The 24,671-nt window shown below is 45.8% G+C and overlaps 1 protein-coding gene across 17 annotated transcripts in view; it reads left to right on the top strand.

Moving 5' to 3' along the window:
• Positions 1-24,671, top strand: part of CELF2 (CUGBP Elav-like family member 2) — a 556,236-nt gene that overhangs the window by 445,569 nt on the left and 85,996 nt on the right. For all 17 annotated transcript variants that reach the window (XM_044392047.3, XM_057304588.1, XM_026478623.4 and 14 more), the window contains one exon: positions 2,203-2,285. In XM_044392047.3, coding sequence (XP_044247982.2) covers positions 2,203-2,285 — 83 coding nt within the window. The remainder of the gene's footprint in view (positions 1-2,202; positions 2,286-24,671) is intronic.

The raw sequence follows: 24,671 nt of genomic DNA, 5'->3' as shown, positions 1-24,671 counted from the left end.
GTTAAATTGAACAGTTGAGTAAAAAAAAAAATCTACCATCAAGCCAAATGAACTCCGGTCACAGAAGTCAAAATAGCTGAAGTGAAAAACTCATCTAAAAAATGGTCTGGGGCACCAGGGTGGCTTGATCTTGATTTTGGCTCAGGTCATGATCTCAGGGTCCTGAGGCTGAGTCCCAAGGCAGGCTCTACACTGAGCTTGGAGCATGCTTAAGATTCTCTCTCCCTCTCCATCTGCCCCCCGGCTTAGTCTTTCCCTCTCTCGATCTTTCTCTCTCTCTCAAAAATAAATATAAATAAATAAAAATGGTCCATCCATCTGTGATTCTTTCAAGAAACTAAATGATTTTCAATTTCTTCCATCATGTCAATGAACCCCGACATTTTAGGAGTTTCTAATCCTTGGATGCCTGTAGTTTGAGGGCCAAGATGCAATGATTGTACTCTGCTTTGTCCAGAAGGTGAAGGGTTTGTATATTTTGTATATTTAATCCATGTAGACTAAAACAAATCGAACATATGACAAGTTTCCAAATTTCTAAATGAGGAGGAAGCATCGTAGATATATTTAGAAATGCTGAATGAATGGAATTGAACTTTATTTTCCCCTACTCTATAGATTTTATTTGTTTGGGTTTTTTGTTTAGAGAGAGCGTGCACACGCGCGAGTGAGCGCACGTGCATGAAGGGGGGGAGGGGGAGAGGGAGAGGATCTCCAGCGGACTCCAAGCTGAGTGCAGAGCCCAAGGCAGGGCTCATTCCCACAACCCCAAAATCATGACCTAAGTCGAAATCAAGAGGTGGACATTCAACTGACGGAGCCACCCAGGAGCCCTTCTCTACTCTTTTGAATGAGTTTTTGTTTTGAAGAACCAGAATGCCTGAGCCAACCTTTGATGGCTTGTGATGCCAACTCCCTGTTGTCAACTCTGCATTATTTTTTTTTTTTTTTTTTTTTTTTTTTTTTTTTTTACTGTTCTTGGTCTTATTTACTTTATTCCCCTAAATAGAACCAAGGTTGATGCCGGAGTGCTGTGCATTTCTTTCATGGCACCTGGTGTATCACTGTGTTTGGTGTGAGCACCTCTCAAAGCCCTCTCCAACTCTCTGGCTCCATGCTTTAGGGTCCTCTAGTACACTCAGGGTCAAATATTTACGTTCTTCATGAGTGCGTCTCCCCGCTTTCTGCCTCAGCACAACTTACAAAGACAGCTGAGCTCAGAGGCATCATCTTTTTTTCTTAAATTTTAAAGATTTTGTCCACCCCTTTTCCCAAGCCGGCTGTGCAAAGAAACTATATACTAACGAACGGATCGTTAACTGGTATCGCTGTCTGGTTTAAATAGCTGTGTTAACCAGTATCTTTGGCTACAAACTGAAGGGGTCAGCCATCCTTCAGAAAGCAGAAGTAATGGTATAAGGTTTCAACACCATCTTTTTTGGTGGAGGAAGTTGGTTGGGAAAAGGGGTTTTGCTGGCCTCTCCTGGGAAGCATTCAGCCTGGACTCCCATCAGCTCTTGGAAATAAGGAGTCAGAAAGTTGCCGGTTGATATGCTGTAGCCATACCTAATAAGACGTGGGACAGTGTGTGCAAACATCTGTTTGGGCGTGTACCCACCCATACCGTAACTAAATTTCCAAACTGGTTAAAATAGCCCTGCATTTTGGCCAACAAATACTGAGTATCTCATATATGGAACTTTGCATTATATACTATGGTGGAGATAAAAAAAGAAGAAAGCGGTAACTCAGCTTTTCAGAACCTTGTAATCCAGTGGTCTAAACCATTGAGTTTAGAGAGTGTTTTTAAAAATGTGATGTTCTAGAATATTCTTTAAGGAAATTATCGTTACTGTAAGTTTCTGCCATTGTCACTGTGATTAAACACTTCTCTGTATGTAGTCGCTACACAAGCCCCATGAACATGTCACCCACCACTTCCCCCCCTCATTCCTGAAGAGCTGTGTTCCAGGTAGTTGGTGCACAGAGTTATGAATTGATCTCCAGCGTGGGTAAAGCTAATAAATACGGTTTGGGTGAAAGGCACTGGTAAAAGCTTGAGATGTTATTACTGTTCTCATGCACTTTATTATTTTTAAATTGTGCATCCTTTTAAGTAGATTATTTGTTCGCCGTAGTCTCCATTATATCTAAGCAAAGCATTCACAGAAATTTCTAAAACCTTTTCATTTCTCTCTGTAGGTTGTTGTTTCGTAACATTTTATACAAGAAAAGCTGCACTTGAGGCCCAGAATGCACTGCACAATATTAAAACTTTACCTGGGGTGAGTCGGTTTACTTTTGTACCAAAATCACTTTATTGCTTGAAAATGGTCCTTTCAACTGAAGGTTCTAGTTATGGGCTCTTAGTGGCAAAAATGACTTTGGTCTTTTGAGGAGTGTGTGCTGACCCCTCTGTCCCCCCGCAGCAGCCAACCAGCTGGCCGGCCCCTAAAGAAGGACTGGCATTAATGCTGATGGAAAGAGCTCTCAAATAGTATGTCCCCTGGTTAGAAAATCAGAGTGACCCCACTGGGTAACAGCGGCTGCCAAAGAGTATGGGGTGGGCTAAGATTTTTAAAAGGGGGAAAAAAAAACCCAACACACACGAGAAAAGCAGATGGAAAAGGAAAAGCTTTTACTCACCAGGAGCCCCTTTTGAAATTTAGTCTTAGATTTTCTTTTGAAAGGACAAAATGTACCCTGTACAGCCATAATATTAAACCTCCTAATGGTTTCTCAATAGTCAATGGTGGTTAACAAAGTCAATGTTTTAATGCCTAATTTGTGGCTTCATGTTGATAGAGAACAGAAAATACAAAGCTTACAATTTTTTTTTTTCCATTTCCTTCCCGGTAACATTTGATGATTAGTACAATTCACTAGAAGTGAACTGATGTTGTACAGAGCTGCCACATCAGAATACATTATTTCTGGGGGTTTGTGGCCATTTTATATATCGCATGCTGGTGTGAAGTGTCCCGGGCTGTTTGCGTATTTTCCCCACTGACCCAGATATCAGGGATGAGTTCATTTAACATCCCAGTGATGTGCATTGGTTCCAATGAAGAACTTGTGGTAAGCAGTGCAGTCATAATTTCCTTGAAACCTGGTTGGATCAGAGTATAAGAAAGATAATACAGTGTCCCCGATGTCTTCAGGGTGTGATTCCAGCTGTCATTTTGCTGTCTCTGTAGATACACACGGACACCTGTGTATACCCATGCTAACATATGCACACACAGGCATTTTATTACCCCATTACCCCCAGAAAAGAGAGCATTTGCGTAAATCACCATAGGTCCATTGAAAATTTAATAGTATTTTGTCGTGGCAAGACACTCAAGAAACGGTTTTCAAAACATGAGCTCCTTAGCCACTTAAAAGCAATAGGTTATGAGCCCTGGTCTTCAGTCCCACCACTGTGGCTTTTTCCTTTTCCTTAGAGCAAATCAAAGAGCAGAAGATTCAGAAAAGCAAACGTGTGATAGCAGAAGTCTCCCTCCCCGTTTCGCTACTTCTCCCTGAAACTTTTAAGGTGGTTTTAGCGAGGCAGCTTTTAGTACGTCTAAGTGCTTTCGCTCAATGACTTTTTTTTTTTAAGTATTATTTCAGCTTTGTTTTCCTTATAAATGGGTTTTTTTTTTTCAGTGTAAATTCTAGGAGGCTGCAGTGTTAGGTCACATTATCAAATGAAGCAACCGTGGCTGATATTTACTGGCTCGGCCAACAACAGGAAAAAAATTTTTTATTTCTCAGTCTCCTAATCAAATCCAAAGACCACTTTGTATTCCTTCCTTTAAAAAGAAATACTTTATGGTATTTTGAAACACACACAATCCCTTCTTGATATATTTTTTAAAAATTCCTGAGATATGATGAATTCATTTAGCATTTAGGGTAGATTAATGCCAAATCACATTCTATTTTAAATTAATGCAAAGCATGGGTAATTTGAATTCATCCACTCCACTAAAATCTGCACAACTCCCCAGTATGCCATCCTTATTGGTGAAGACACTTTCAAGAAGCCCGGGGTTAGTATGATGAGTGGGCCGTGTTGAAAACCATACAAGGGGCGGACAGGTCTGCTTCTGTTTGGGGCATCTTACTCTGACCCTTTCCTAGCAAACAAGGAGCATCTTTAGTATTTCAAAAAAAAGAATAATTATTATATACATACGTGTATGTTCTGTTTTTCTCCTCATAACAATTCTGCATGCAGAAGTCAGGAGTGGTGATTCCAGAATTCTTAAGTGCAAGAATTCTGGAGTTGGAAAAGATGGCTTGGGGATTGTTTTTTGGTTTTCTTTTTCTCCAATTCAACTTCATACGCCCCATTACCTGCGGCGGGTTAAAGGGAAATTGTGAGAAGTCAGGTCTGATTTGTAGGCTCCCGGCCTTCACAGGGCACCCACTGCTGGTTCATTTGCCACTTCAAATTAGGGAAATGGTAACAGGGTTCCATATATTGCATTTACGGATAGTTCTGATAAACATCACCCTGAACAGCTATAGGAAAAACATAAAGGTTGGTTTCTGTTCAGCTCTGAGCTTTTGGTGGGTGGGCAGAAAGAAATGGGACCAGACATAAAAGATTAATGCGTATTTGGGGGGAAAAATATTACAGGGTGCCTTGCTGTTTGATTACAAGCCTTGGAATTAGTCAACATTTCCATAATTCTAAACCAATATACACCTGTTTTCCCACTGTGATGTGAAGGCACAACTTAATTTAACAGAACCCCTGCTGTGCGAAATCTCTCATTAACTACCAAGTGAGTTCGGTAATTTAAAGTCGTAGCACTACTATTTTAACTGGTTGCCTTCATATTATGAAATTAATAAGAAATTAATGATGCACTTTGCCATATGCCTTCAATTTCTTTCTGAATAAAAATAAAAGGGATAAAGAAAAACGCATCAGCAGCTGACACTTTAAAGCTTTTCTGGTTGTAATCATTTTTCCTGCGGATAAAATCCATTAAAAAGGCACTTGCTGCTTTTTTTTTTTTTTTTCCTAAAGTGTCCAAAACTTTCGATTTAAAACAAGATCAAATAGTGCTGGGGTTTTTTTCCCCCCTGTTTAATTTTCTTTTGCAGCTGATGTTTTGTATCATAGGGAACTTTTATCATGCACCCAAACTTGATGGATGTTTTGGGACCGTCTTTTGGTCTTGAGAGAAACAAAGAACTCAGTTAGTATGGCAGAGGAAAAAAATGCCGATGGGACTATCTTACTCAGTTGAATGAACTTTTCTTTGAAGGCACCCTTCCTTCATGCCATGTGTGGGTCACAGAGACCCTTTCCATAGGAGACGGGGGATAGGGTGAAGGATCAGTGCAGAGTCCTTAAGGACACATTTTTCATGCCACGTGACTGAGGAAGACACTGGGTCTTTCATCCTCTGAAATGCTCACCGTAAATCCTAGAATACACTCTTGGCAATAAAGGGAGCCAATTCAACAGCTCAACACAGGGAGGAGCAAAGAATGAGCATCTGGGGGTCATTTCCCTGGGTGGACCACACGCTCCTCTGGAAGGGAGGCTTGAGGCTTAAGCAGCAGATCACGTGTCGGGCATTACTCCTGACATCTCGTTAGGTTAACAAAGCACTAACGATTCTTGAGTGCCTACTGTGTGCCGGGTACTAACCTAGAGCATCCGTGCATGCGCACATGCCTGCCATTGAGCTGCGTAGTGAGTGAGACTCCCGTCCCCCGAAGAGAAGACTCCCAGTATGTCTGCACAGGCGGGGCCAGGTGACGAGCACGTCAGGTTGGCTGCAAAACTGTTAGCCTGACTTCTTCCATAGCCGAGCCCTGGACGGAATTTGGTTGCCTCTGCCTTGACAATATAGCAAAGCGGGCTCAGAGGTGGCTTCCTTTATTCGGGAAGGCACAGCCTACCTGGTAGAAGTAGTCAATAGAAATGTCATCGCCCACCATTGTATCTCCCAGAGAGAAATCTTTGCGAAGGCAACCCGCGAGATTCATTTTGTTCTCTCACCGACCTGATTTAGCTTAATGAAAAAATAAAATAAGGACCTTAATTGAGGCACAGGAAAACCACCATGATCTTCTCTGTAATCAGATGTCTAGGGCCGCAGAGCCCCGTGCCGGTGACAGCACTGTGCCTTATGTCATTCTTTCTTCAAGGTCTTCACACATATTGTCTCTAGCAATAAGGCTTTCTGATTGAAAATCTACAGCAGTATCATTAGAGCATTCACTGTATAAATTAATTTAATTAAGGATGTAATAACAGAGAGGAATACAGTTTTGAAAAAGCTCTTAAATTTTAACAGCAAGGAGGAATCAGAATCTAAATGTCTTGTAAAATATTAATTGCACATTTCTTCCAGACATTTTCTCTGCCTGTGCCTTACTCCTTCCTTTCTTTTTAGAATCACTACCAGTTTTATTAAATGCAGTTTATATTAAGGAGTTACTGCCCTAAGAGAACATTTGTTTAGAGCACTCGATTTTAGTGGTGGCTTACTGAAAGGTGTTTTATAATAACACATGCAATGTGAGCAAGGACTGCACGTAGATTGGAGATATAAAAACAAATGAGCCTGATCCAGTAAGAGGAAGCTGTAAATAAAACTACCTCTTGGGACCAGTGTGTTCACCCACATGAAGTGAATGAGCCCCTTCTTGGCTTGTCCTGGAAGAGATCATTTACCTACACGGGTAGGCGCTCTCCTTCCTCCCGGGAGGCCTTCCACGCAACTCTCCATAGAATTGTACCCCTGTGTCCTTTAAGAGCGGAATGCTGGGGTTTAATATTCTTTCAACAGAACAGCTTGGCTCTCACTGGGACCAAATTCAATTTGCCCATTGTAATGCATTTTGAGGTACTCATTTTCTTTGAGCCACCTCTTCTAATTATTAATATGTATTTAATGCCTTTGTTCTCGGAGTCATGATGATGATTTTATCATTACCATCATCATTATTATTTCTGTCATAAAATCCCTCAAATCCCATCTCATCATATCATGGATATCCCCCCCCCCCAAAAAAAAAAAAAAACCATCTCATTTAAATCCAAGCCTAACTAGGCCAGGCTAGATAAAATTTCTTCTCAGATGCCATGTACTTAAAACAGGAAGAAACAGCCCAAACATCTGCACAAGCAGATTTCAGGCCTCAAAATCGCGTGTCGTGTGGAACACACAGAACATCCATGCACTCGTTCAACAAGTATTCAGCGAATTTTTACTGTTTGCCCGGAACTGCTCTGGGCACAAGAGAATACAGTAGCAGTCGCGCTATTTATAGCCTAATCACCCAAAAACAAAAGCGAGCCCACCACGCCTGTACCTGCTTAATGTTTAGTAAATAGCTCTTGGATGTTTAGTGCCCAGATGAGTTACTTTCACAAAATATTTCCAGAGGAGTCAAGTTTTGTTCCAAAACACGGCAGTTTTGCCCCCATCTATTCCAAGTGCTCCGAAATGTAAGATGTAGATTTCCTGTTACAGGTGCGTGAGAGGTGTAATTTACATCCTGCACCCAGAGCTCTGCGTACATCTCTATATACTTAAGGTGGATATGTATTCACACACATCCACATGTGGGTGGTACTTTGTCCAAACAAATAAAACCAGGAAGACGGAGCTTAAAATCCCATTTTCTGTTTGGCCCGCCAACATAGTCTTCATTCCTTTGTAGTCACTTTTCTTGCGTTTGGCTTCGTGAACTGTATCCTTCTGACGTTTGTCTGTCTGGTGGTTGGTTTCCGCTTCGAGTCCGGATCACGGCGAATGCTCAGTGCATGCGTGAGGGTACTCAGAACTGCCATTTAATGGCGATAATCCCTGCCTTCCACCTTCTTGAGAGAAGAGGAGGCTCTGAATGAGATAATGTATGTAAAGCTTTCTGAGCCCCTGAAGAAATGTGCTTAGAAGACATTGTTTCTACTTGACAGGTTCTGTAGCTGTGAACTCCTCTCGGGTAACAACCCAACGTACCAAATGTGTGTGCCCTGTAGTGTGTAAACCGGGATGTTGATTTGGTGGACGTTCTTCCAGTTTGTATCTGCCGAATGGGGCCTGGGCCGAAATAGTTGGCTTCATAGGACTTGCCCAAAGCAGCTATTCCCCTGCTACCTGTGTTGTGTTAGGATAACACTAAGTTCGGCAGAAATGAAAGCTAACCCAAATATGAGGACTTTTTTTTTAAGATGACCTTGTGAGGGACTGTGATGGAGAGTGAATGTCACTATGGGGCTAGGGAGCAGCTCCTTGGGGGTGTACCTGCCCTCCCCCCCCGGAGCCCGGCCAGCATAGAGGAGGGCTCAAGCTGCAGGAAGAAACAGCCCCAAGTAGGGTCGGGCAGGCATGGCAGCTCATTGGTTTAGGCCTGGAACCAAAAGGTAGAGGATGAAAGACTCTCAGGGCCCAGTTGGTTCCCAGTCCGCAGGCCAGTCCCAATGGGGTCTGGGAAAGCACATTTTAAATACTTCACAAAAAGCCATTGGAACTGGTCTGTTTCCCCCACCATAAAATTTTACATGCCACCTGAGCAGAGGGTTCTGCTTTCGGCTGGCAGGCATTCGGCTCAATAGCTTTGATTGGCAGGTAGTGATGTCTGGCTTTGATTAACTAAAATGAAAAACCGGTTACTTTTAAAGTAGGACGCACTCAGTACAAGGAAGTCTGTGGGAGAAAATGAACGAGGGGTCGTTGGTGGTGAAAAGTTGGAAATGACTGAGGGAGGCAGCCCAGCCAGCCTGGGGTTGAAATAGGGAGTAGCCACACCACCCTCTGATAGTGGAACTTCGGTGGAAGGCCTTGCTTATTTGGTTTTGCAAACAGAGTCTCAGCTACATACCCAGTTACCGAGACTGTTGTGAGGGCTTCAGAGAGCATCTGTGCAAACGACCGAGCTCAGGGGCCCAGCCAAGGGTGCAGAGTTGCCCCGTGTCATGGAGCAGGACTGCGATCCCATCGATAACATGTGAGGATACAACAGGATGGCACAGTGGCAAAAAAGAAGTAGTAGTTAGATCTCAGAGGTACTCCTTTCTCTGATATCCCGAGACTACCTTGGGAATATTAAAGTTCACTCATTAGATCCCAGCTCCATCAGAGGCTGATAAGATTTCAGAAGAAGATTGTGGGGAGAATCCATGAATTTGATTAAAGGTCTGGATGGAATTGCAGAGGAAGGAGTTATGACAATCAAAAGAAAGGGGAAAGGTTTTTTTCATTTTTTTTTTAAGATTTTATTTTTAAGTTATCTCTACACCCAATGTGGGGCTCGAACTTACAACCCCAGGGGAAATTTTTTTAAAAAATAAAGTTGGAAAATAGTTCAGATTATGCCTTCAGAGTATGCTGTCCCCGTGAGAACTCATCACCTGAAAATATTACTGTTGTGCCAGACCATGTGAATGTGTCACGTGTGGGGTGGGCACCGCTCAGGAGACTGTCCAGCACAAGTGGGCTGGCCACTTCTCAGCCTCAAGCTCCAGGCCATGAAAAACTAGGTGACATGTAGAGAGAGTTCTCCCAGGAGCCCTAAGGTTCTTGCCCACCCACCGAAAGGTGGAGAATGGCCGAGCTGGGGGAAGGGAGGCCGGGATCAAAGGGAGCCTGAGAATCCCCAGTGGGCCAGGTCCAGTGCGCTGAGTGCCAGGCAAGCAGGCCGGCCACTGGGAGGCAGGGAGAGAAAGAAGCTTCATGTACCCTTTGCTCATTTGAGCCATAGACTGTCACCGTGCACAGGTGCACAGGAAGTCTCATTAGTATTATGACATAAGCTATTAAAGTTGTTTTGATAATAAAGCAGTATCTCGGGCCCGTATCATGACTGCTCTCCCTACCCACAAGTCACCAAGATGAAAGCATAAACAATAAACAGTTGCCTGCAGGAGACCGCAGAAAAGGGACACGGTGACAAATGTTCTCTTTTATACCGTGTATTGTTCCTGACTGTCATTACTTCCCACCAGTACTCAGAACACACACGGGGGCTGCCGTCCCCTCCCCCGCCAGCTCCGAGGAGCTCTGGAAAGTACTTACTTTCTTCCCCTGCAAAACGAAGAGGTTGGACTCAGTGGTTCTTAGAGTCTTTTCTAATCTTGTAGGACTGTTCCTCCCGTGCCTCATCTACAGTAATGTCCTACTTAAAGAACAACATCTGTGTGTACATCTGTCTGTTCCTCTAAGTAGGGAGTCGGGCAGATAGACGTGACCTGACTTGCTTCAGCTGTGGGTCAGTAACTTCAGAGCACCATTGACCCTTGAAAAACACTGGTTTGAACTGCGTGGGTCCACTGACAGGTGGATTTTATATATATATATATATATATATATATATATATATATATATATATTTTTTTTTATATATATATATATATGGTATTTTCTCTTAGGATTTTTTCAGTGGCACATTTTTTTTTCACCAACTTCCTTGACTATAAGAATACAACACATAATACATATAACATACAAAATACATGTTAATGGGCTGTTGATGTGATTGGTAAGGTCTCCGGTCCACAGTAGGCTTATCCGTAGTTAAGTTTTTGGAGAGTCAAAAGTTATACGCAGATTTTTCAACTATACCAAGGGTTGGCAGCCCTAGCCTTTGCATTGTTCAAGGGCCAACTGTGCTTTATATAGACGAATCTGGACCATTCAGGGCTTGACTTTCCACTTTCAGATTCTCTGTGGACATCTGCTTCCCGTGCCCCTCTGGTTTCAAACCAACAGAGTCTACCACTCATAATTTTCCCACCAAGGAATAGGGAAGGAGGGGGAGGTGATGAGGGCTAACAGGTCAGTCTGATTCCTTGCTTACAGCCTTGGTTTGACAAGTAAGGGCACTTAACCTAATGAGGCTCCAGGATTATTGGTGGATTTCTGTTATCTGTTTGATTCCTGTCCCCAGTTAACATGGGTAAGTGAGTCACCTGTGTTTGTAGATGGCTTTACGGTGTTGTTTGTTATCCCTTCTAAAAATATTTCAGGTGATGTATTGATAGCATTCACCTTGTTATACTGAGGACACTGAGGCACCGGGAGATTAAATTAACTTCTCTGACCTCCCCTAGCAAAGCAGTGACAGCACTAGAATGAGAAGCCACAGTTGCTAACACTCCCCAGTGCTGTGGTCTCCTGCCAGTGGGTTCAGCATGACGCTCACCACATCCTAGGGGGTAGGGAGCGTGCTCGGGAGGCCGGCACAGCATAAGAACGAAGCCACGGCAGAAGTGACCGTGTGCGGGTGGCCCGCAGAGAGGCCTCGGGAGGCTCCATGACGCTGTTCCTTGGAATTGGCACAGCACCTCCATGAGGCATGGACCCTACGCCCCATTGGCTGGTTAGGAACGGAAACCCAAGAGGGACTTGTCTGGGTTAGACAGCTGGTGACTGTGAGTCTCTGACCTTAGAGGCCACTGTCGGTGGCATGGAGGCTTGCAGGTCCTGGGCCCTGCCGGGTCCCGCCGTTCCGGGAGACCTCCGGCGGCAAGTATGCTCCCTTGGTCCTGCCCTCGCTTCGTTGATAAGCTCAGAACGCCCACGTCTGCTCCCTTGGGAGCTGTCCTGGAATAAGTCTATATCCCCAGCTGTTTGACCACTAGGGCTGGCCGTGTCACACAGCGAGCTCAGCCGAGGGGCGGAGCACCCGGGTCCTGGTGCTTCGCTAAGCAGGTCTCCCCGGAAGGCAGCTGGTGCCCTCCCCCAGTGGCCGATCCTAATGCCACCTGGGCACAGGCCCTGTGCTCTGCCGCTTTGCCAGAGATGCGAAGCCACACTCTCTTGCACAGGCTGAGACCACCGGCCCCGTGGGTGGGTGCGGCGAGCATTTGCCGTGACTCGGGTCTGAGGTTCCTCACTCCAGGCGCTCGGAGAGGGAGCTGCCGATCAAAGGCAGTCACTCCTGTAAGAGGCACTGCTTTGCAAAAGTGATTATAAATGCAACACCTTTCTTCAGAGGAATGTAGCTTTACCAACACCATCTCATTAACATTCATGTTATTAGGGTCCTTTTCTTTATCTGCATCCACAGGCTCTCGGGCCGAGTCCCCAATCTGCATTCTAATGCCCTGCTCCGTCCAGCTGGCCTCCCCTCCATCTCTTGGCTCTGTGTCCATCCGAAGGGGAAGGGCAGAGCGGGGACCGGGCTCATCTCAGAAGATCAGGCACAAACCCACAGGCAGGCCCGTGGCTGTGCAGGAGGGCTGGCAAAGAAGGAGAAGTTCCAGCCACCCTCCATCGTCCCACTCTCCCCACCGTATTCTACTGATGAGTCTGCAGGGCCCCCCGAAGTGTCTGAATCCTCCATGTCTGAAAACAGGGGCCCACAGTGTCCACCAGAGAAGAGGGCACTAGGGAAACAGCAGCAGGCACCGCAGGTGGGGTCCCACGTAGCCCCTCGACAGCTGCACAGGACAGCAGCCACAACGTCATCAGGGCCAGGGAGACTGGGTCAGCAGGGGGCTTTCCCTCGAGTCCAGGCAGCGTGGGTGTCCTCCTCTCTCTGTCCCCATCCAGCCTCTGCTCTGTTCTCCCCCTTTGTCAGGAGGCAAGGTAGGACCAAAGGCTGAGTGCCAACTGCGACCTGAGGGCAAGTGACATGGTTAATTCCGCGTGGGCACCACGCTGTGGTTGCTTTGTTGACGTGAATGTAGATTCGCAAGTGTGTCATGGAGACTCGGTGGTGCGTCCTCCCGGCCACGGGCCTGGTGGTGGGAGCAGGACCAGGATGCCCTGTGACGGCACGTGGCATGAGACCAGGAGTTCTGTGATCTCAGCACCACTGAGTCCTATGCCGGGACCGGAAGGACCAAACTGAAGTGAAGAACTAGGTTCCCTAGAAACTCCCCTCCGCCCTGAAGGTTAAACCGGGTAACTGCAGGTCACATTCTGCCCTTTGTGTGCGTGCCCACGCATGCGCTGTATTTAATTTCTGCAGAAAAGCATATATTTCAATGCAATACCAGGGAACCGTGCCAGATGTTTTGTACTGAGTGGTACCTGAAGTCCAGTGCACAGTGGACCCACCGTCCATGAGTCACATGGATCAGGAGATAGAAAGTTATTCCTGTCATTGCGTCCATACTGTAAGCCAGGTGTAAATGCAGGGCAGTTCTAGAACTTCAGAAGTATGTTGCTAGCAAATTTTCGGTTTTATAACTTTTGTTTACATGACTGATAGTTTTCAGTGGCTTTCAGAATTTAGATAATTTTAACCAAATAGCAATAAATGTTCGATTAATAAAAACAGTACTAATAGTTAACGTTTCCTGAGTGCTTACTATGTCTTGGGCACTATGCCCAGAGCTTTAGTTATACACCTGAGCTCATGGAGAATAATAAAATACTAGGTAAATAATAAAACAGTGAGTAACAATTTGTTTCCCGCTCTGGTTGCCCTTTCAGCGAGAAGTCTGTCATTCCATATTTAAGAGCATTAAAGTAGTTTTGACTATTAGAGAAAAGTTCTCTGATAAATCATGGAACGTCTCTTCTGGCTAATAATTGACCACCTCCACCCAGATACAAGGATGATGTAAAAGACAACTGTCCTCTAATAATTCAGTTTCACTTCACCTGGAATCCCAATCCATTCCTCATATCTAATGATTCACTAATATTTACAAACTATCGTTTAAATAGGAAGAGGTGCTTCAGCCTAGATTTGGACGAGTCGTGTGTTAGATTTCTGCCGCAGCTCATGGACGCATCAACTATAGTCCCAAATCCCACCAAAACTCGCAAGTGCCATTGGGGCATCCATTAGAGGATCCTAATCACTGAGTTTACCCAAATCACTCCTGAGCCGGCATTGCCCCGTTGGAAACCCCTGGAGGCTCATTAGCCAAAACTAAATATCATCAGTAAGGAAAATAAGAGTCCCAAACCTAGGAGATCCTGGGGCTGCTTTCAGTAGATCTCTGTTTACTTGAATGTGGTTCTCTGGGTCAACAGAGGAAGAGAGGGCATGTGGAGGAAGATAGGCCCCATCTCATCATAGGTCATGGACTCTGGAAGCTAAAAGTGTTTTTGGAGACAGTACTGTCCACCCCTCACGTTACAGACGGGGAAGCAAAAGCCCAAAACAGTTTGGTGGCCAAGTGGAGTGAGAGCAGCAGTGCGTGTCTCCTGTGCTCTCATCCGCACCTCACGCCCCCCACAACTTCTGTACGAGATTATACCAAACACATGACTTAAAGAATCAGAAATTTAGGACCCAAATGACCCCTCTGTCCATGGCACGACTACATTATGGTGTGAGACAGGTGAGCGTGTGCTGATTCCTTTTCTCCTTTCAGCCTCTGAGAAAGACTCTGATAGGAATACTGTTCTTCCTGGCCATTTACCTAAAATGACAGGTGAACTAGATGCGTTTTTACAGGAGAGATGCAGAAAAGCGGAAGTGGTCCTAAGTTGAAGTCCGTTTGCATCTACAGCAAGGGCAGTGATGAGTAACAGACTCACTGGGAGCGTTTGAAATTACAGAGGCCCGGGCCCCGGGCAAATTAAGTAAGAATCTCTCAGGGGCATTGGTATTTTTAAAGCTCTCCAAGTGATCCCAGTGTTCAGCCAACTTTGGAAACCACTGTTGGAGAATGGTCACCATCAGCCCCCGGAGTAAGGGGGTGGTGATTCACCTTTTTCCTTCTCACTTGGATGCGTGGGAGCACTCCCACCTGCTGATTACCGTCCCACAAGTGCAGGTGCCTTGCTAGCAGCACGGGCCTCATCTAGAATGTGTTACGTACGCTGACTCTGGGGCCTCGCCCTGGACCTGCATGTGCGCTGGATCGCGGGTGCTGTGCATGCATAGCGAAGCTTGATGCGTAGGCAGCGGTAGGACCAGGCCTCACCAGGACTGTTACCCTGGGGCTGTGTCACAGTTCACTTTCAGACAGCTCTGACTGCATGTGCGTACTCACCTCCTGCAGCAGAGCGGATACGTTTCCACATCTCTGTGCTTAAGAGGGAGGAGCTCCTCTGTGGCTGGAGATCACACCACCTTCGCTCATTTCCTTGCAGACGTTCCGAAAGGGGTCTGGGTGACCTGACCATGGGGGACAGGCCGGGAAGGAGGTAAAGAGGTCACTGACGTATGAGGAGGTCTTTGGTTGTCTCGCAACTTCTTTCTATATGGGCAACTGTGTCTTTTCCATTCCAACTCTCAAAGACCTGTCGGAAAATCTTGCATGAGTGAGACTTACGTAGAATTAATGTGTCCGGCCTCTAAGAGGATGAATGGACTTGGTGCTATTTTAAGCGCAGGTTTTCTGGCCAGATTGAGCTCATTCTAAAGCAAGAGGAGCAATTTGCTGCCCCAGAGTTTTAATCTGTTATACTCAGCATCACGGTCCCACCTTGCAGAAACCATAGGCGTGTAGAGCCCTTGCTGTTTCCCCATTCACGGGCCTGCGGTTCCGTACCAGGGGAGCAAAGCCATCACCACGCTGTCTCTCGATAGCCACAGCTTGAGAGACTGCATAGCGACCACGCGCGTGCTAGGATAGAATATCGTGCCTCCTTAGACGAGGTACTTTATAAACCTGTATGTGTGCGTGAATTTGGAAGGCTTAAAAAGAATGTCACCTGTCCTATATAGTGGTTGTGGGATTTCCCTGGAGTGGGTTCTTGGGTTCCATTCCTACTTCTTGTGGATCTGGAGATGTCCTTCCGCATGTCGGGTTGTTCACAATCCCGGGAAATACAACAGACATCCTGGGCAGTAGTCTCTAAGCACAGGGTCATTTGTTGTCACAGAAAAACTCAAACCGACGTGGCCAGCGTTTTTCTAAGTCCCACTGTTGCTTTGTCAGACTGGCATCAACGCGTGAGTGGCAGCCAGGTGACCGAATGAGAAGCAGAAGGTGAACAGAGGAGCCAGGTGGGAAAGGAAGCCAAGGGGGGCTGGGCTGAGAGATGAGTGCACCCCAAGGAGAGGACACATTCGGGGTGACATTCCTGCTGAGGGTGCGTTAGACCGGCACAGAGAACAGGATCCAGGAAAGGCACGTGGAAGGGGAGAGTCAAATTATGAGGCCTCCCCGGGAGCTTACACAAGCAAACACCTTGTGTTTTTTTCACTGATCACAACCAAACAACCAGCTCGCAACCCCTCAGCTGAGTGTGTGCGGCCCCAAGGACAAAAACATCATCAGCATCGTTCTTTTCTGACGTCCCCTCAAATGTCAGGCCACACCCCTTGTGCTGGCTGCTGCCAGCTTGCGGTCCAAGCACAGGCCTGGCCAGATTCGCTAGGGGAGCCAGACTCCACCTCTTGATAAGGGAGATACTGAAGTACGAGGGAGGGGTGTACATCAGATGCTGGGTTTCATCCCCGCATTGCTCTCCCCACTGCTGTGTTTCACTCTCTAATGAGAGCTGAAGTAACAGATTGGGGCTGCAGAGGAGCTCCTCCTTCCTAACCAGGCATTTTTGGAGATTGACAGACTGTGCTTTCCCACCAGTGCTCACTGTGCCTGAGTCCCATGGGCTGAGCCTGTCACCCTTGGCCTTGGCAAGAAGCACGAGCCCGTACCCCTCACGGCAGCAGGGTGCAGCGGCCAGGGTCAGCACAGCAGCTCATTAGTGAACGTGAGCTCTAGGCTCTCAACCCAGTCAACTAACCATGAAATCTCCTTTGCGTGAAAGGGGGGGAGTGAGCAAGGATGAGGACGTTTTGGTCTTTGTGGCAATCTGGTAATGCCTCCTCCAGGTGCTTTGATGATGTTGGCCAGGCAGAAGTGTTTGTGCCAGTTTGTAAGGACGCACCCATGTTCTATTCCTATGTAACTCGCCTCACAGTGGTAGGCACTCGTATTCAGGGACAGGAAAAGGAAAATAGAAAAGCACTTTGCATACAAGTCACGGACCTTTTGTGAGGCAGGTCTCTTCGGAGGCAACTGTACACAGTGCCTGGGTCCCAAAATAGCATCCCATGGACCATGACCTTCAGTATCTTTGACAGCATTTGGTTGGACAGATGTTGTAGTTGGAGTTCTTCGGGTGTGTTCATAAGCATTTTATCTTGACTCTCTTCTCTAAACATGATATGCCCTTCAAGCCTTATGGTAATGCCGATATTAAATATTTCCCCTGGTAGCTCTAAAAGGCCTTAGTGGGAAAACAAAAAGTTAGCTTTGACTTTACAAAATTCTAAACAATGAAAGAATAAATACACCGGCTGGCTAGGCATGGTTATCGATTGACCAAAGGGAAAGTTGGATCTGGCTTAACGCGTGAAACACTGAGGAAGCTGGGTTGGAGCGGAGCCGAGTGCCAGAGAGAACTGTACAGACATCTCAAGCCAGAGAGAAGTGTACAGACATCTCAAGCCATAAGGCTTCCAGGTGCCTCCATTATACGGCAAAGAGAAGTCACTGGCAACCTACTTTGTCCCAATAAAAAGGATTGTGCTGTTTCTCGCAAGGATAGCAAGCAGAGCACTGCCCCGGGGCTCTGTTTTCACCCCTTCGTTCTCACTCTGCACGAGTTCTGATTTCCATCATTCATTGTCTACTTCTGGTGCCCTGCTGACTCCCAAATCTTGATCTTGAAATCAGACTTCTCTGATTCTAGCTGTTACTGGAAAGTTCCATGCAGTTGGTCCATAGGCACTTGTAATACTAAAGCCATCTTCCCACGGGCACCCAGGCCCCCTTCACATAGTACCTGTCTGAGTGGATGGGGATGTCCCCTGAGACAAAAAGCCGGAAGTCATCCTCAACCCCTCCTCTTCCCAAACCACCCCATCTCAGTACCCTGTTTCTGATGAGCGAGGAAATCCTGTGTTCTCCCTTGGCAGCATCTCTGGAATTCTGCCCTCTCTATCGGTTGAAACTAGTCGTCACCAGCACGAGTGAAAGCACAGGAGGGATTAAGAGATTCTCGTAGTTCTCCCTGTAATGACTACATTCATTCATCTTCCAGCTGCTCCCCTGAGTGGGAGAGGATGGAATGGACTTAGGACACTGGGGTTGCATGTAACCCCCAGCACGCTGCAGGACTGTGTGAATGTGGTTATGTTGTGTCTTACGGCAGAAAGAGTGGACACACCTGGTGGTCTTAAGGGCGAGATCCGACCCCCACGCTGTGTCCCTTACTTTTTCTCCAGCTTCTATGACGCTCTTGTTCACGCACTGCATTCCAGCCATAGGATCCCTCACAAGTGCTGTTTCACTTCTACGAAGGTGGACTCGAATATTCCTTCACCGTAATCCACTGTAGCAGATGCTGAGATTGATCCTGTCCCCACTGAATGTTATTGCCCCCGATTATTCAACTATCCGTCTCTCCTGCAGTAAGCTCCAGATGCCTCAAGGAGAGAGAACATTCTCAAAGCCCAGCCTCATACCGGAGATGCTACTCAACAAATGTGTGTTGAATACATGAACCCTCAGGAGTAGCTTTAATTCATCGACACTCTCTCAGTATAAAAAAATCTCAAGAGTTCTTTACCAACTGGTGGGGTACAAGAGGGAGGTGGGAGAGCGGTCTCAATACTTGGACTCTCCGCTGCCATCCTTTTGGTCAGGTTAGACCCCTACTCTACAAACTTCAAGCACAAGGTGAGGCATGAACATGTGTGGTTACAATCCATTTTTTACTCTGGTTGTAAAACCTAAATGACTTAGGAAAATAAGAGCTTATCATCCTGGGTTTCTCTACAGCTTAATATATAATCTGATTGAGTCCTCCCAGTCACATGGAGGTTTCCGTTATGATCCTTGCTTCAAATAGGAGTTTACCAAGGTATAAGGAGGTCAAGTGGCTTGGCCATAGGTCCTTGGAGTTGGCCAAGTTGAGCCAAGACTCAAACCCAGAGCCTGTGATCGTAACTGTGATGTTCTCTCCATTACAGAACATTTAATAAAGCAGCCCCAAATTTCCCAAAACCTCATTCAGAGGGGAACCCATCAAAATAGATGAACCACTGCAGATCAAGTGCTGTCAACAAGGCTTCTTGCCTTACTTCCTTGATATCAGATGTCTCCCTTATTCTTAATGGATCCCCTTCCTGAGTTTTCCTCTGCCATTTGAATTTTGGTTACCGTGCTGGATACTTGAAGGCCTAAACCAGAATCTGATCTTTAGAAGACTGAGCCTCAGGGTAAGGGTATTTATAGAACAATTGAACCATCATAATTTCCCCCAGCGCTGCCAACAAGTAATTTCCAAAGTTGGTAAACGATCTCACACATGAGAATAGAAGGTAGAAATCAAAATAAGACAGTAAAATTAAACTCGAACTCATAAAGAATTAGCAGCACTGGAGGAGAGATCTTCATTTGGCAGAATACCAGCCAAAGTTTAGGACTACTGTGGAGGATGAGATGAATGAATAGAGTTGCTAAAAACAATATCAGATGTCTTGCTCAGATGTTTAATGGATTTGCATTTTAAACATGGCTGATATGAAATAGCCCTTAAGGCATTTTTTTTTTCAAACTTGCCATCTATTTTTAGTAGGGAATAATTTTTTTAAAAAACCAGCCTCATTTGTTTAAAAAAAAAAGATACTTAATAATTTTTGCCTAAATGTGATTAAGTGAGGAAAATTACACTAGTTATATGCTTCCATTCGCTTAGTATAAATCCCAAAGACCATGGAGGTAGCTAAATAAACAAATGGCGAAAGGTCACTGAGTGGGGTATGGTATTTATTTGTCTGATGTAAATGGAGTTGTCATTCCTAAGCCAATCAAACCATGCATTTTTTATGAGAGGTTGCAACTTGCAGAGATGTAAATGTTAGACACTAATTAATAGACGTGGCTGGCAGAGCAACTCAAACAACTCAGGACTCTGACGCTAAGCTAGGGAAGGATCAGTAGAATACGAAATTCAGTGGGGCTTTTCCGTGGATTTGATGAGACGCCAGTACCCTGTCAGAAGGTTCGAGAGAAGATACAGCCAGCTTAAGTTTTCCAAGTTAGTTTCGAACCAGAGGTTTTAAAGATTTGCTTGATAGAAGGGTATTCTTGTGGTGGCTTTACTTTGCCTTGAAGTTGAAAGGGAACCTGAGATTACGGGATAAAGCGTCGCTAATCTTAACAGTGTTGAAGCCGCAGAGAGTGGGCGAAGGGAGCCCCGCGCTGTGCACAGAACACCCATAGACTCCACGGTTGGTATGGGGAGTAGTTTTGCTTTGTGTCATCAAGTTCACATTTAATTGAGCTCATACAGCTTGTAAATACGCGGATGAATTACTGGAAAGCTCTCCAAACCTTACAAAGGAAAGAGGCTACATGAATTGAGCGTTGGGGGCTTTTCAGGAGTCTGCTGAAAAGAACATAATGCGGTTTCATTGCCATGCAATGTACAAGGTTGCAGCCTATGAAGCTGTCACTGTTGCACTATTTATATTCCACAAAATGGCAATTGCACACAATTCAACCTAATTACATATAGGTGTTCGTAGGTGACAAATATATAGTGGTTATGTTGGCAGAGGAAATACGGTCTCTCTATGCCTGAGGAGGGTCGCCATGCCTTTCTGTGGATAAGCATATGGATGAAGTCCCAGTGAGAGGGAGTTGTCCATTTTGACCAGAGTTGAAGAGAAATGTTGAGCAATCTTGAGAAATAAGCCTGAAAAGGTAATTTGGGGTCAAAGCATGGAGTTGCTTGAAAGGCCAAGGAGCTGGAATTTAATTTGGCAGATCATGGGAAGTTTTTGGGCAAGAGACAGAAATTACTAGACCAGAGTTTTAGGCAGATTAAAAAGGCAGTGGTGTATGAGCTACTTGGAAGGCAAGGACCAGAAGTGAAGAGGGGATCATTTCATGAGTCTGAGGGAGCAGGAACCAAGAGCTAACAAGGTGGCAGCAGTGGAAATAGCAAGGAGTAAAGAAGAAAAACAATTGAGGGGAAATTAGATCTACACGGAGAATTCCTCTGGGAAGAAGACTCAGCAAAAATAGGGCCAAGCCAGAGCGGCAGTCAGGTGAGGGGCTAGGGAGGCAGACCCAGCAGCTAGCTGTCTCATCCAGCATGCAGGCTTCCAGTGGGTGACCGAAACTCAAGTGCAGGCCAACGGGTTGCGCCGTCCAAAGGGTATTTCCTGCGGGGATGCAGCAGGGGTGTGGCTGAAAGCAGCTAAGCGAGAGGATTCTGGGAAGCGGTACCAGGGATTGCCAGTAACTGGGTCGAGCCCCGGGGAGCAAGCGAGCTCCCAGCTTGGCCAGGACCCCGGGCTGGATTCGCAGGGAGAGAACAGGCACAGAAGGGCCAGGTCTACAACAGGCATCCCCACGCAGGGTGAGGGCCAGCGAGGGAGGTGCAGTGATCTGCTCACCAGAGCGCAGGGCTCAGCTCATCCCTGTTCACACGGTGGGGAGAACAACGTAGTGGTGAATGGCCTGAGAATGGCTGGTATTGGGGAAAGGAGCCATCGTGAGCCTGGCAGGCTGGGTTCTCCTTTATCCCAAGGCTGTGTGAGAGCTGAGTCCAAAGATGGCCATTACCGGCAGAGGCTAATGTCAAAAGGACAATTTATTTTTAAACCAGACTCATTTGTCTTAAAGTATGAGACTATGCTAAGTTTGTGGCGTGCAGAGTCCATAGTATTGGAAATATAAATGAACTACCCAGGTCATTAAACCACTCCTTAATGGCCAGGCCAGGCGTTATTATTTCAGTGTGTATTTTGCATGGCTCAATTAGGCAGCATGTCTAATTTAGCATCTGGGTAACATCTGGAAGAATGACTCTTAGAGCACCCATCATTGGTTTGGGAAGACAATTCCACAATCAAAAAGAAATCATGATTAGAAAGGATATCTGTATATTTCCCATTTAGTAATAAGGGCAAATTATTACCTTTCTCTTAATTTTGGCTCATTAATCAGTAGTGATTGTGATCTCCCAGCTGTCACATGAAATCCTCGCATGGTCTTCTGCGGTACTTGGGGTGGTCCCAGCAGCACTGTAATCCTGCAAGCCTTTCCTTACAGTGAGTCTGCCCGTTTGTCTTCATCTCCAGAACTGTTTTATGCCCTCCAGTTTTTTTGTCATTAAAACATATAGATCTCAAGATTCTAGACAAAGCAAGGTGCAGTCTTACAGTTTTAACTAGTTACCCTTTGCTTTTTGCCAGATTTATTTGGGAGCTCAACTGCTTGTATGAATTGCCTCTTAAATCCCAAAGATGCAGTGACCAAGAGGGGAGGCCTGCATGGTCATCAGAGAAGGGGCTTTCTGTTCACCATAATGTTGCCAAACACAGTAGCAGTGCCCTTCTACAGAAATAGCAGCTAGTGAGGTACCAGATTTGACTGGCGGGTTACAGGGAGACCTAGATTAACCTTTCTAAGTAACACGCTATAATAGTTCCGAGAAAAATCAATCTAAGAGCAGAATAACAGTCTCCTTGAACAGCCAGACTCCTGAAAGCCATACACTCCCACTCTGTTGTAACATTTCTGTTTCATTCACATCCCGTGCCTCCTCGAGCCTATTCATTTTTCTTGTAATATTAAGAGTAAATAAGCAAAATGGAAGCTTGTGTTACTCGTTAATTTGAAAACACAGAATCTAATCACCGCTAATGAGTCCCATACATGCGGGCTACAGCTCCGCTTGCGGGTCTGCGTTGTAGGTACACAAGGTAACACAGGCCGAGTGACTAGGACACCGAGTTACAGATGGGGTGGTGGAATGTTACTTGACAATTAGAGTAATCCGTCAGAAACGATGACTTAATCACCATAACAGACTCCAAATTCCTTCATAGAATTCCACCCGGAGTCATCTAATTTTCCCGCCATATTTTATTTTACTTATTGTATTTAAAAAAAAATTTTTTTTTTCCCCAGGACTGAATGGTTCTGCTGCTTGTTTTCCCTGCTCTGGTATCACACATGATTGGACTAGAAATGTAAATGGTGTCATTATGGCTAAATAGGCTGCCCCGCAGCCCGATGGGCCAAAAGCAGACCTATTTGCTTTCTGGGTTCTGTAGGTTTTTCTCCTGGATTTGGGAGTTGAATGAAACTAGCTGCATACCTCCCAGGTGAGCAAGAAAAGCCATTCTTTCCAGTATGTTAGCCTGGCTTTTGAAGGGGCCTTTTCTCCCCACCTCAGGGAAACCTTTATGCCCGCTAAAATAATCATGGTAGTAGCGACTTTATTTAGCACTGTGCAGTCGGTACTTGGAGCACTTGGCATGTATCAGTCAGTGGCTATCAGGAAGAAACAGTTCTTCCCACTCTGAGCTTATTCCCGTGGTTGGGATTTGCCATGGGAAGGGAGAAGGTGACTTTTGTTTCTTTATTGTCATCTTGCTCAAAGCCACTTTCTCCCTTGGCCTGGATCACTTTGATAAAAACTTAGGTTAGCAAATACTACTTGCAAGTTTTCTACACACCGACTGTGTTAACTCCGTTCATGGCAATGCACAAAAGCAATTTGGAATAGCACTGGGCTTCGAAGTAGAGATGAATCCCGTGCACTCTGCTTCCACCAAAAAAATCCCGTCTTCAGAGGGCAGCTGTGCACTCGGTTGTCTCCAGAATTTCCAAAGCCATATTCGAATAGATGGGCATTGTACAGTCCAGTTGGTTAACACAGAGCCAACTGCCAGCGCTCTCTGGTGTGAAGGGTGCTTAGCCAACAGTAAGTGGTCCACACTGACGGATTTTAGAGATCCTAGTGTACTTTGTTGCACTACCATTTGGGAGGAAACCACAAAATGTAGGATCAGTTAATGTCAGGGATTCAGAATTATTCTCCTCTCTGAGAATAAGTGATAGCTAGTCTTGGTCTTCTTCAGTCCACTTCTCATCAGTATAGGTGAGGAACATTTCAGGTAGCTTGGCCCGTGAACCAGCCTCAGAGTCTGATTCCGTTGTGTGTGTGTGTGTTTAGAAGGGCCTGATGAAGGAATTGTGGAAGAACCATCGCTGAACCTCTGGAGTGGGACGGTACGGCTCCTTCACGGACAGATGGGTCCTTGGCTGGGGCAGGACTTTCCCGACATGGCTGTAAAGCTATGGGTTTTTTCTTTCCATCATTACAGCCGTTTGAGTTTTCCTTCCTACCTTTTTCACGGAGGAAACACAGTAATTCCTGTTCTGAGGCTAACTTACAATGTTTCTTATGTGCGTGTGAAATACATATGCTCGTATACACCTATATGTATACACATGTACACTGCACACGCCCGTATGTGATTCTAAGAAGGAAGAAACTTCGACAATCTTTACGTTTAGTGTGGAAAAGGGAAATTACGGCAATTTTACTGGTTCTTAGAAACCCCAGATTCACTTGCAGCACAACTGTGTGGATGTACGCAAAGGGCAGTCTGCAGGAGCGTCGGGGACGTCAGCTCCAGCCTGGGACAGGCCTGAGTCAATCCCTGCTCCACCACTGACTTGCTCTCTGGCGTGGCCAGGTTGCGTCCCTCCCTCTCTCACTCCCCAACCCTCCGTGGCTCCCCATTTATACCTGTCTCAGGGTGTTGGAACAGTTAAGACACATAAAGAGCCTACAACAATGAAAAGGAAGGACTTTCTCTGTTTTTCACATGCACCAAAAAAAATTGCAAAAATTGGGGGTGCCTGGGTGGCTCAGTTGGTTAAAAGTCTTCCTTCGGCTCAGGTCATGATCCCAGGGGCCTGGGATCGAGCCCCACATCAGGGTCCCCGCTCAGTGGGGAGTCTGCTGCTCCCTCTCCCTCTG

This window comes from Ursus arctos, unplaced genomic scaffold (genome assembly GCF_023065955.2).
Source record: "Ursus arctos isolate Adak ecotype North America unplaced genomic scaffold, UrsArc2.0 scaffold_30, whole genome shotgun sequence".
Lineage (NCBI taxonomy): Eukaryota > Metazoa > Chordata > Mammalia > Carnivora > Ursidae > Ursus > Ursus arctos.
This window is presented reverse-complemented; position numbering and strand designations above follow the sequence as displayed.